Genomic DNA, 12605 nt, shown 5'->3' with positions numbered 1-12605 from the left:
TTAGAGCAAAGACACTACTAAGTGTGGACTGATTGAACGGAATCAGCGGGAGAACTGGAGATCCCTATGGAGGGAAAAGGATCTGTAGGCTGTGTTCCCTTCTGCTTTCTGCTGCTGGTTTAGATCAGGATTCCAGAGAGGGATACTGAGGGAAAATGAATTCACTCATATATGTCAACTCTCTGCATGTGTCCCAATGGCATCTTTTCTCCAACACTTTGAGAAAGAATCCCACAGCTGCTTTTCCTTCTAGCTCCAGGCACATGACTTCTCATGACTGTGAGTTTTGCATGGGCTATCAGACACTCTGTGGGTATAAAATAGAGCTCTCCCTTTAAATGGCTTCCTTTTAAGGTACCGTGTCCATCATTTGTATTTGTGCAACACAAGTAAGATTAGCTGTTAGTGTTCTCTGCATCATTTCTTGTGTTCACTCTGACTGAATCCTTTTCTTCATTTGGACCACCATCATATCTGATAAGAGTTCACTGAGCACTGGGAAGTTTCTCCATGTTTGTGTGTAATTCTTACTGAAAGTGGCCAAGATTTTTATATCATACTGTCTGTCCTAAAGGTTTAAATGTCGTTTTCTTCTTACTTGTCCTCAGGGCCTTCATTTTCAACGAAGTGTAGAAGACATGGAGAAATGGTTGGAAGATGTGGAAAGTGAGTTGAAAGCACCATATAGTAACAATGATCTGGTGGTTTTGAACAGTCATCTGAAGAAACAAGAGGAACTGGAGGAAGATATTACTGGCCACAGGGACCGGCTGCAAGAGCTTGTGGTCACGGCTCAGCAGTTCCAGAAAGAGAAACATTTCCTTGCTGATGAACTAGAAGAGAGAGTGGATCAACTGGTGCAGAGGTGTGTGAGTGCCTCGCTGGTCTCCTGCCATCTTTTTCCTATTTTAATCAGCCTTTTTCTTCCCTGTATATTTTTTCTTTCCTTCTCTACATCATTCTGAAAAGAACATTTTGCATTCATTTCTTATTAATTTGTGGTCCTCATTGGGTGCCCTTTAAAACCTGCAGATACAAAAGTCTACGTGATCCTCTGCAGGAGAGACGTGGGAGTTTGGAGGCAAGCAGACTTCAGTACCAGTTCTTCCGAGATGTTGATGAGGAGTTGGCCTGGGTTCATGAGAAGCTCCCCATGGCTTCCTCCAGGGATTATGGTCAATCCCTGGCAACTGTTCAGAGTCTACAAGAAAAACACCAGGTAATGTCATCCAAGAACCATCCTCAGTCTGTAGAATCAAAGAGAGAACACAGAATTCAATTTGCCTCTTGCAGACTTCATCTGCTATGCTTTGGCTAACAGGACTAATGTTGCCAGGGATTACTCTTATCCTTGTCTGATGATGATAACGTTTTTCGAAGGATATGTCGATGACTTGGCAACCTGTGGGATTCCATGCTGCTTGTCATTGCAGTGGTGTAGGTACCACACTACATGCTTTTCTGTGGACGCATTCGCTCTTTCTGTGAACTGAATTCAAAACCTGGCCTTTGCAATACAAAATAGATTTTACAAACCATTGTGCATGCTGTCATAGATTCTTTGGGCAACTGATGTTCCTAACAAATATGCTTTGAAACTCAGTAAGTACATCCAAGAAAGCTCATTGTTCAGATGTCTCAGGATGAGCTCCCAGGACATCTTTCCCCAAAACTCCTTCTGTTCTGTTCTGGAGGGAGTTAACAGGATATTATGATGATCCTTAGCTGACCTTCCTTCCAGTGGTAGCTTTCAAGATAGCTGCTGAATTTCTTCGCAAGGTTCAGATGGGCCATCAGAGAAAGCAGTGCCTGGAACACTGTCATCTCAAATACCAATGAAACAGCAGCTGCCTTCCTAATAATTTTTTAAGGAGTACTGTCTCTTTGCAAACACAAGGTGGAAGAAACAAATACTATTGGTATTTAATATTAGCAAATGACAGCCTGTTTAAGTGCGAGACCAAGTACTCCCAGGGAAAACCTGTGCAATCTGCAATAGGGCTGTGAAAGACAGATTTTATAAAGTGGGAGTATGTGTGATATATATATATATGTATATACACAGAGAGAGAGAGAGAGAAAGCCAAAGCATTTGGTGCAATCTGCATATCTACAAATAAAAATCTGAACTTACAAAAATTTTTAAATATCCCCAGGATAAAAGGTCAAGACTGCTACAGGTGACTTACTAGGACAGAGATGAAGTCTCTTAAAAAGTTTATTTATCCTAGGTGTAGTCACAATTTAATGAAGAATTGTAAAATGTTTTTCAATGCATCTTCTAGAATATTCCGGAGTAAGTCCCATGGGTATATACTGAATAGTTTGCACCTTCTTAGTATTCGGTGTAATTCTCATATTTGTAAAAATTCTGTATTTAAGTCAGATGCTGTTGGTGACTTTGAGATAAGACAGTAAGAACAAAAACCTCATTTCATCATGATTAAAAATATTAATGTTGTTATGTGTACAATTACTCCTAAAAATTATGAGCTGATTGACATGGTAGGGAAATAATTAGGTTCATGGAAGAAAGGAATGTTTGAACTGAATTAATCTGAGAAAATATTTGGGATAACTGACGGAACAGTGGAGATGCTGCTTTAGGCTGCAATTATCTTTGTGTTAATTGGCGAGGTCTCAAAATATTTCAGTGAACCGTGACAATGGGAAATATAGATCATAATAAAATGCCAATTCTTCCTGCCATTTTGCTTCTTACTCTGTTGGAAACAGGATTAAAATATAAGCTTTGAATTCTCAATTTTTTAGTAGCTAGCGTCTGTACACCTTTTTTTTTTAATGTTGGCTTAAAGGCAAACAGAGGAAACATGAAAGTCAAGAATTGAATATACTATTTTATGTCTTAATGAGGCAGATTTTCAAAATTCAGTCCTTGGTTTGATACCACAAAAAGAGATTGTGTGTAAAATGTATCAACCTAAAAAAAAATAAAAAATTACTGTCTTTCAAAATTGCATTTATACACAAATATAATACACATACGCTTGACTTGGAACAGAGTTTTCCCCTCACTCCTCACTGTCCCTCCCTGCCCCCCCTTTTTTTAATTCCTGTTGTTATAAATGAAGTACTGTGAATACATTTCCTAAATGTTCAACTGCAAAGTTGTTCTTCATGCTGCTAGCTTATTATTAATACACAGTACAAGATGTTTTATAATCTTTGCCACTGGATTCCATTCTGCTGGGGTCAGATACAGTGTCACTTTTCAACAACATAGTGGCTGTCTTGAAATTAATAGGGGGAAGTTAAAGGCAAGATTAGAATCAGAGCTCTTTTCCAGCCAAGTCTAATACTTAAGTTGAAAAAGCAGATCCTCTCCTCAGAGAGGGCATCTCTTCTACATTAACACAGCATTGCAGTCTAACTCTGAAACTGCCTGTTTCATAGCTATGAAAATAAACAGAACAATTGTGAAATGGTGGGCTTTGTGCTCAAAGTGCTTAGGCATAGTTAGCTGTGGAATGCACATACACAGACAAACTGATGGCATGCCCACCCAGGCAAATATCATGTGAGGGGCTATATGGAGGTATACATACGGTTTTAAAATCTACCAGTCTTCAAAAATTAATTTCAAGTAAAGTCTTTGAGAAGTGGTTCAGGTAGTTTTCCTCTCTCCTTGTCCTCTTGGCTGCCTGGTAGTATGTGTACCCACAGTGTTTGCAATGGCTGTTATGCAAAGCTGCATCTTCTACAAAGGCACTGGCAAGTGATAAATTCTGCTGAGCGGGTAAATGGATTGTTTTTCCCTTGACACGTTTTAATTCAAGAAACACCGTGTAATGGGATGGAAGTGGATATATTTCAGTGGAATCTACAGATAAGAGGTTTGTGGTTAGAACTTCTTCCCTTCACACTCTGAGGTGGATACACACCAAGGTCCAAACTTCATGGCTATATTTGATTTCTACAATCACTCCTTCACCCCAAAAAACTCCTCCACTCCACTTTGAGCATTCACTCAGACTTTGCACCTCTGACCCATCTTTGTGTATAGAAAACAAATTTATAATGGGATCACATGACCACATTACCTGGTATTGAAATCTCCATAGCTTTTATTTTTTGTCTGTCATTTTACTCTTTACTCTTTCCAGAATTTGGAGAATGAGATAAGCAGTCGAGATGCTTTGACCAAAGCAGTGCTCAGTACAGGGCAGAAACTGGTAAGGGGAGGCCACTCAGCCTCACGCAAGATTATGGAGCATCTGAAGGAGCTTGAGACTTCTGTAGAAACCTTGAAAACAGAGGCTCAAGAGAGGAGACAGCGGCTCATGCAGTCGTATGAGGCCCATCTGTTCCTGAATGAGGTAAAGATGAGAGATTTATTTTGGTCTTTCTTTGCTTAAAAGAACCAATACCTATATTGTTGAATGAATGCAAGTGCTGAGATAGGAGCAGAATTCATACTGTCCTGATTTTTCCTATCTGGTAAATATAGAGACAGTGGAGAAATAACAGTTACTTTTCCAACTAACTGCAGCGAGGGATAAACATGTAACTATAATTACTGGGTTCTGGGTACACATTTTTATGAATAGTGTGTTTGATGGCATTCCAGGAAGACACCTTAGCTGCTCTCTGTTTTCACTGTGTTTCCCTTTGGGAACCACTACTTTCCAGTTTTCTTTGTCTTGACCTAAATCACAGCTGTGTTCAGGCTCATCCCTGTATTTTATACAGCTGCTGGAGGTGGAGGCGTGGCTGGCAGAGAGGAGCTTCATTCTGGAGACCTCTGATTATGGGAAGAATGAAGAATCCACACAAGCTTTACTTCGTAAACTTGAAGCTACCAAGCTGGACTTGGATGGTTTCAGGCCCCGGATTGAGAAAGTACAGAGGACAGGTGCCAGCTTAATAAACAAAGACAGCCCAGAGAGGTAGGAAAGTGCAAACAAGCTTCTGCTCCAGGTGTAATGGAAATACTCAGAGAAGGCAAATATGGAAAAGTTCAACCTTCAGTAGCTGTTTGATGGCTCATTCAGAAATATGACTTCAGGGGAGATCAATCCCTCCTTCACCACCATCACACACAGCCCCCAAAAAGCTTGATGATTGTTTTAAAGTTTTCACGACTGCTGTTTTTTAACAACAGGCCAATTAGTGCAAATCAACTTCTTTGTCCGTTGTCTATTCCCAGGAACTGTCATCTACTTCTCATTTACCATAAAGCTTAAAAAACCACTGTGCTTGGGAAAGGAAATGGACATTCTTGACAGTTCACTGTTTTTCATTGCCAGTTTGCTTTTATGTCTGGGGAGGAGGAAGTGAAAAGAGCAGCCATTCATATGAGATACTTTAATTTCCTGAACTAGCTGGTTTTAACAGCTTGGCATAACTCGCTCCATGGTGTTACCTGTTTTATTCTGTATGTTGAAGGTGTTGCAAATTCAGCCCGTCAGAAAAGACAGTGTTCAAAAAGAACAGTAAAACAAATACATACCTTCTGATTCTTGTTCTTTGCAGACCAGCCATACTTTCAAAGCTCCAGGGGATCTTAGCAGACTATCAGTCTCTCCTACAGAAGGCTGAGACCCAGAGAAAACGCCTGCAAGAACAATTCCAGCTCTATCAATTTGAAAGAGAATTCCAGCTGGTGGATGCATGGCTTTCCAGTAAACTGTCTGTAGCAGAGTCTGATGACTATGGGCAGGACTTAGATGATGTTGAGGTAAAAGAAAATAAAAGATATTGTATGTATTGTGTGGCAAAGGAGGAGTATATTTGCTGCAGGTTTTGTGTAGCTGTTGATAGTGAAGCCTGTTACAGTAACAAAAACTAAGCAAACCAGTTATCTCTGCAGCAAGAACTCAAACTAGTTTCTGTCTGCTTATACAGGGCTCTCTGAGGTAGCATCCTCCAACAGAAAAAGTAGGTGTATCAGAAAGTTAGCTTCTTCTTGGGATAGAGTGATGTCAGCACACTTCACTGCTGGCCCTGATTATAAATTTGACAGGCCCTAAAAAATTTGATGTGACCAGGGCCATGGTCTTGTAACAATTTCAGTAGAAAACACTGGGATGCAGCATTCACACCTCTAGCTGCTGATTTCAAGGATAAATTTCTCCTCAGGGTACACAGTGCAGAGAGGTATAATTCATAGCATCCACTCCTCAACAACTGCTACATATGTGGACAGCCTAACAGGTTATGGCTTTTAGCTTTTGATCTGGGCAGCATCTGTTTGTCAGGATGTGGGTGATTTTTCCCTGTGACATAAGATGTAAAATGATCACGACAATAGATGCCGCCTTCTGACTCCAGATCATCTGGGTTTATCAAGTAATTTGCACCTGTAGACTGCAATACATAGCTTTTGTGTTATACAGTACAAAGTGATTCCTCCTGCCCCTCTCATAGAGGAAGGCAGAAATTCTTATATCTAAATCTGTGTCCCCATTTATCCCACAGGTGCTGGAGAAAAAGTTTAAAGATTTTGTAAATGAGGTGAAACCTCTGGGACATTCCAAAGTTGTCTCCTTAAATGAGTTAGCATCTAAATTAGAGAAAGAGGGCCACAGCAAGATGGACATTATCCAGAAGAGAACAAAGCAAATCAATGACACATGGGAGAAACTATGCCATGCCATCCAGACAAGGACAGAGGTAGGAAATACATGAAAAACTGCAGCATTGAATTCCCTGCAGTTTCCCATGTCCTTCTTCCTTTCCCAAACCACTGCATTGCTCATGTTGAAACACAAGGTTTATAAGAGCACTGCATGTATTCTGTTCTGTTCTTTCTTCACCCATTTCCCTTTATAGCCACTGCTTACTCTACCATTCCTGGCAAAGCCTATACTTGAAAGATATTTATCAGCCTAGAGTAATTCTGTTTTCCTTAATTCACTGCTAGCTCTGGTTTTCTTGAAAAACTAAGCCAATCTAATGGTTTACCATCACTAACAGGAGGCCAGCTCTGGCACTCATTGGACTCTTTATTGAACTACTTCATCTTATTAAACAAGATGAAAACTCTCCAGATTTTTTTTCTGAGTTAGTTACTTGAAGTCAAAGAAGGGGTATGGGAAAGAAGGTGATAGAGGACACAGAGACAAAACCCCTGCCTTTTGGAAGCAGTTAACTGTTAAATCAGCTCACCCTCTCTCATGAAAGTGCAGTCAGAGATGTGTTTGGAAAAGCAGAGAGGACACATAGAACTCAACATTTTTGTTTGCTTTAAGGAGAATGTAAAATGTCAGATGTCCTCAACTCTTTTTACTACTGTTACATACACATTTTGCTTATGAAGTAGCTCAAGCAACTGTTAGCAGCAGTAAATGCACGACAATTGTTAATATATCGTTTTAATGTAAAATAGTATTAGAACATTTTTTCATCCTCTTCTTTCAGAAAACCTAATTTTCACTTAACTCCTCTTATTTTCACTGTTCGCAGTGTAGGCCTCTATGCCAAGTGAGTTTTTTAGGACACTTTCTGTGGTTAAGAGTGCTACCTTTAGAGCGCAATTCATGCTCTCAATCTTGATCATTCATCTTCCATAGGGATGAATTGCTCTTTGGAGACATCTGTTTCTTTCCCATTGGCAAAGAGAACTTGGGGAAATTAATTTACCTTGAACACCTTACTTTCAGGTGACTTCATTGGGAAGGTGTTTCACTCCCACTGTTATTCAGCCTGTACTGCATTAGGACGTATTAGGATTGTCCTTTTTTTGTGGTGCAGACATGATATATAGTATTACTGTAAAATTGTTTCTTTATTCCAGAATCTAAGAGCAGCCCGGCAAGTTCACCAGTATGATCATGATGTGGATGAAGTAAAGGGCTGGATGCAGGAGAAAGAGGCAGTGGTGGATATAGAAGACTATGGATATGATCTTCCAGGTGTACAGACACTTCTCAGCCAGCTTGAGGGAGTAGAGGTAAGGGGATCTGTCATGAAGCAGTGACAGAAAAGTATAAATGGAAAAAAAAAAAAAACAACAAAAAAAACCCCCTGATGCTTGATTTGAAGTCCTCTCAAGTATCTTGTTTGCAGGCCAACAAAAGATAAATTTATTGCCTCCTGAAATATTCTTTGTGCTTCACAGAAGGGGGCCTTTTCCTCCTGTTTTTAACATTGTGATATCATATTATTAATGCTTTTGCTTCTAAGGATGAGCTTCTCTTCTAAAATCTATTCCAAATTGTTATTATAATTGCAAAGGTATTGTCTGAACTACAAGAGACTTCAGGTCCACCCTTATCAAAATAATCAGTGTGTCACATCTAAAGAAGCTTCTTTGATGTTTGATGATGAATGTTAAAAGGCACTAGGAGGAAACTGAGAGGAAAAGTCTTAACAGAGTCATATTTCCAGCCTCTGTGCAGCCAGTGGCTAGAAAAGATATGCACCATCTTTAAAATCTGCTCTCTGTTCCAGAGAGATCTAGGAGCTATCATGAAAGAGCTGGAACGGATTCGGGGAGAGGCTTGGCACCTCAGCCGCACATACCCCCAAGTCAAGGAAAACATCATGGAGAGACTCACAGATGTGGATGAGTGCTGGGAAAACCTGGACAAGAAGTTTCTGGAGAGGAAGGCAAGACTGACCCAGGCAGAACAAGTCCAGCTCTACTTCAATGACTGCAGGGAGCTGATGTATGTGTTGGCCCCTTGAGTTTGGCAGTGGGCCTTATTTCTTGCCTTTGCTATATAGCATTTTCTAAATTACACCTGTTAGTTATTTGATTCCTGTCCCAGGTGCTCTGCAGCTTCCTTGCAAATCTCTTTGAACAATAATACATGACATCTTCTCAACAGCACTTCACAGAATTTACCACACATCAGAAGTGACCATGCCACTCCACTCCAGCACAGTATGCATGCCAAACCCACATTTTTAGACTATTTCCTAGACAGTCTTGGAGAATTCAGTCACTCTGGGTAGATTTGATAGTCTCACAATTCCAACTGAAAATACTGTTGATTCTATAGGAAGATGCGGGAGTCTCTGCTAGATAGTCAAGTCATTTGTACACCTGTACAGACACCAGTGCCCATTTTTCTCAGAATCAAAGCAACTACATTAAAGATAACCTTCTAGAATAGGTTAACACTTGCTGAAGTGCTGAAAGTTTTTTTGCACACTTGTATTTAACGCCATTGCCCATATGCACACACTCTTCTGTCCATTCTTATTAGGGGCCAGTTTTTTGCAAGAATTCAGCTGCTGGGAAATACCATGATTTATTTTTTTCTTTTTTAATCTGAATTAGAGCAAAATGCTGACTGTTTAAAGCATCTACAAAACATATTTTTTAAAAAAGATATGTTGAGCTAAACGTCTCATTTTAAATCGATCATACCAAAGTATTTATAATGCTATACTCAGTGGAAGACCAGCATTAAAACATTATATTTTATCATTTTAATGTCGTTTTCATGAAAAATGATACCTTTTTGATAGAAATTGTGGGGGGTTTTAAACAGGAAGAAATATGGACATTTTTAATTCAGTGTAGTTAACGAAAGAGTTAATCCATGACAGAAGTACAAAGACAATGAAGTGGTTACTACTGACTATTGGACATTTACTATGCTAAGTGATAGATCCTGAGCTCAAGTAAATCAAGATGCATTGCTTTATGCCAGTTGAGACTCATGAAGTAGAAATTTCTTTCTTAAAAAGCATCTATCAATATGCTTCTTTGCATGAGTGTTCTGTATGCATATGAAGTACTTTCATGCATGGTGATATGGTTAGATGGACATCTGAAAGTCTCTGTGTCCCTGTACCACGTATAAAAGTACTGGGAATGTGTACAGCTTAGGCATTTGCTGTTACAGTTCTGAGGAGTTGAATGCACAATGATTCAGTATGTAAAGATGCTGCGGCTGCCTTTCTAACAGGCTATGTATTGAAACAGCACTGGGAATATTTTATCAGATTATAAAAATCCATAGATGCATGAGTGAACCTTCATCAATGTATTTGTGTATTCATATCTTTCATGAGCAAATAAAGATCTGTGTACATTTATCTACAGCCATGGGATGTGTGCATTCCTGAGTATCCAACAGACTTGGATTCTTTCCCTTTTTACCCTTTTGACTCTCCTCCGTAGGGCCTGGGCCAATGAGATGCACGCACTAGTGATATCTGAGGAACTGGCAAATGACGTCTTGGGAGCTGAACTGCTTATCAAGCGTCATGAGGAATACAAGCGTGAGATAGAGAAGCAGTGGCTAAAATATGAAGAAATGCAGCGGGCAGGAGGTGACCTGACGAAGAATGGACATTTCATGTCTGTGGAGGTGTGTTGATGAGTTAAATATTTTACAGACAGGAGTGAACAAAGACAACATTGAACAGGCAAGGGTTGCAGCTTTGTCTCTTTCAAAACAGAAGAACTAAACAGGACAATCACGTTCTGTACTATTAAAAGCTGCAGACTTCATGTGATAAAGAAATTCTTACTCCTCTAAAAACTGATCTTGTGGCTGACCATAAAATAATAGTCACTGGATTGATTATGGCTATGGAGGCGGCGGATAGGGAGGTATCACTATTCCACAGAAAACATGTGCCACATAAATGAGATTTTAGCATTTAACTACACAAGACCTAGGATAAAATACATCACAATGCAATCAACTACAGGATAGAATGATGTCCCTGAGTACACCAGAAGATATGTAATTCTTCAGAAATGTTATAGAGACAAAGGGGCAAGAATGTTAAAATTTCTGCAATCCTGTTATCTATGTACCTTGACTTTGACCTTTGCAGTGGTCCCAAACTTGTCTTGATACTGTCTGCAGATCCAGCGATCACACTATCAAAAACATCTTCAGAATTCATGCAAGATTGCATTATTACTTTTGTAGAAAGAAATAAAGAACTTCCTACAGTTTAAGGGTCTTCATTGTTGCCTTGCCATAAATGGATGTATTTGTTGAATCGTCTGGTACTCGCTAGTTCTATAATACAAATTGCTTGGGTATAAAGTTTCATTGTGGGAAAGCATATAGCAGAATATTTGTCACATAGTATGTGGAATATGCATACAATTATAATATATATCTATGCAACATACAGGCTAAATGAATTCAAGTAAGAAAAATGAGGACTCGGACATCCTTTCTAAACTATGTTAACACCACAAAGTTATCTAGAGGTCGTCTTCTGGATCATGAGGGCAGATTACACACTAGTTGGCTGTCACATGGAAGTCTGATTGGATTTTTCACCTCCTGGCATTGCAAATGTTGTTTTTCTAGATTGAAGAAAAACTGTTAGAGCTGTCAGAGCTGATGAAGAAGGTAAAGGAGAGCTGGGACATGAGGAGAGAGTTATATGAAGAAAACTGGGAAATTCAATTGCTCCGCAGAGAGCTAGAACAAGCAGAAGCATGGCTGGCTGCCAAGGAGAGCTTTCTTTCAGATCCTAGCTATGGGGTGAGTAACGACAGTGCAACACTATTGAAATAGCATATACGGAGTGCTTGGAGCTTGAGGCTTCGGGCCTGAAGTTAATTACAATCTAAACAGTAACGGAACCTTGAGAGTTACAAAAGGCAGGAGCTCTGTGCTCTTACAGAAGTGAGCCCAGGACAGTTGCTGCATTTTACATGGTGATGGGCTCCAGGAGGTGATGGCTTCTAGGGGGTGGTAGAATACTGGAGAGAATTCCAGACCATTTTTTCACATAATAAGATAACCTGCAGAGGGTTCAACCTTCCTTGTCGTGCTGAGAACCTGTTTCAGAAGGAAAAGGGATTTTTCCCCACCTCATGTTGGGTGGTAGAATGTTTTGCACAGATGGGTTGATAGCTAGCTTGTAAATTCCTGCTTAAATACCAGCATCCATAGTTTTGGTTTTTTCTTATTGTTGACTGTCTTCTGATGGTTTATAAGATGGGAAAACAATGTCATAAACTCAGGTATCAAAAAATAAGCAGAAAGCAAGACAGAGCTTTAAGATGCATATGTTGTAGGGCAGGAATAAACTCTGTGTCTAGCACAAGCTGGAATCCAAGTACTTAATCTGTATGTAAACAGTCATAGTTGGAAGCCATGGTACCACATGGCTTCACAGAAAAAGAAGGTTGTTATTTGAGCTCTTTTTTTCATATACAGTAGACAGACTGCAAGCTACAGACCTTTGGGGGTTTTTTACGTGTAAATTAAGATTTTTCACACACTACCAGGGGTTTAGACATTCAATTACAAAAACTTCAGAATCATCATTTGGCTAAATAGAATGGGTAAATCTCAAAATCTTAGGCATAATCTCTTCTGATGGACTTGACTTTGGATTTTTGTGTCTGATAACTTTTCCATTCAGGATTCAGTCTCTGAAGTAGAGGAATTACTGAAGAAACACCATGATTTTGAGAAGATGCTTGCAGCTCAGGAGGAGAAGTTTGCTCAGCTCAGCAGAAAAACTAAGGTGAGAAGTAGAAGGTTGATGAGCTGTGTATGAGACAGGATGATGTGGGTCCTTGAATGTTTGGGGCTTAGTCATTCCATGTAAGAATGAATTCATGTGCTGAGATGGAGTAAGTGACCAAAGCTGAGACAGTGCAGATAGAGCAGCTGAGAATGAGATATGTGGATCAAAATAGTCTAACT

General features: G+C 39.7%; 1 protein-coding gene across 1 annotated transcript in view; it reads left to right on the top strand.

Annotated features, from left to right (window-relative positions):
* Positions 1-12605, top strand: part of SPTBN5 (spectrin beta, non-erythrocytic 5) — a 98633-nt gene that overhangs the window by 78810 nt on the left and 7218 nt on the right. The window contains exons 50-60 of the mRNA XM_054828681.1: positions 609-865; positions 1033-1219; positions 4125-4337; positions 4711-4907; positions 5494-5698; positions 6439-6633; positions 7757-7912; positions 8413-8630; positions 10097-10286; positions 11253-11429; positions 12319-12423. Of these exons, the coding sequence (XP_054684656.1) occupies positions 609-865; positions 1033-1219; positions 4125-4337; positions 4711-4907; positions 5494-5698; positions 6439-6633; positions 7757-7912; positions 8413-8630; positions 10097-10286; positions 11253-11429; positions 12319-12423 (2100 nt within the window). The remainder of the gene's footprint in view (positions 1-608; positions 866-1032; positions 1220-4124; positions 4338-4710; positions 4908-5493; positions 5699-6438; positions 6634-7756; positions 7913-8412; positions 8631-10096; positions 10287-11252; positions 11430-12318; positions 12424-12605) is intronic.

Source organism: Grus americana, chromosome 5, assembly GCF_028858705.1.
Source record: "Grus americana isolate bGruAme1 chromosome 5, bGruAme1.mat, whole genome shotgun sequence".
Taxonomy (NCBI): Eukaryota; Metazoa; Chordata; class Aves; order Gruiformes; family Gruidae; genus Grus; species Grus americana.
This window is presented reverse-complemented; position numbering and strand designations above follow the sequence as displayed.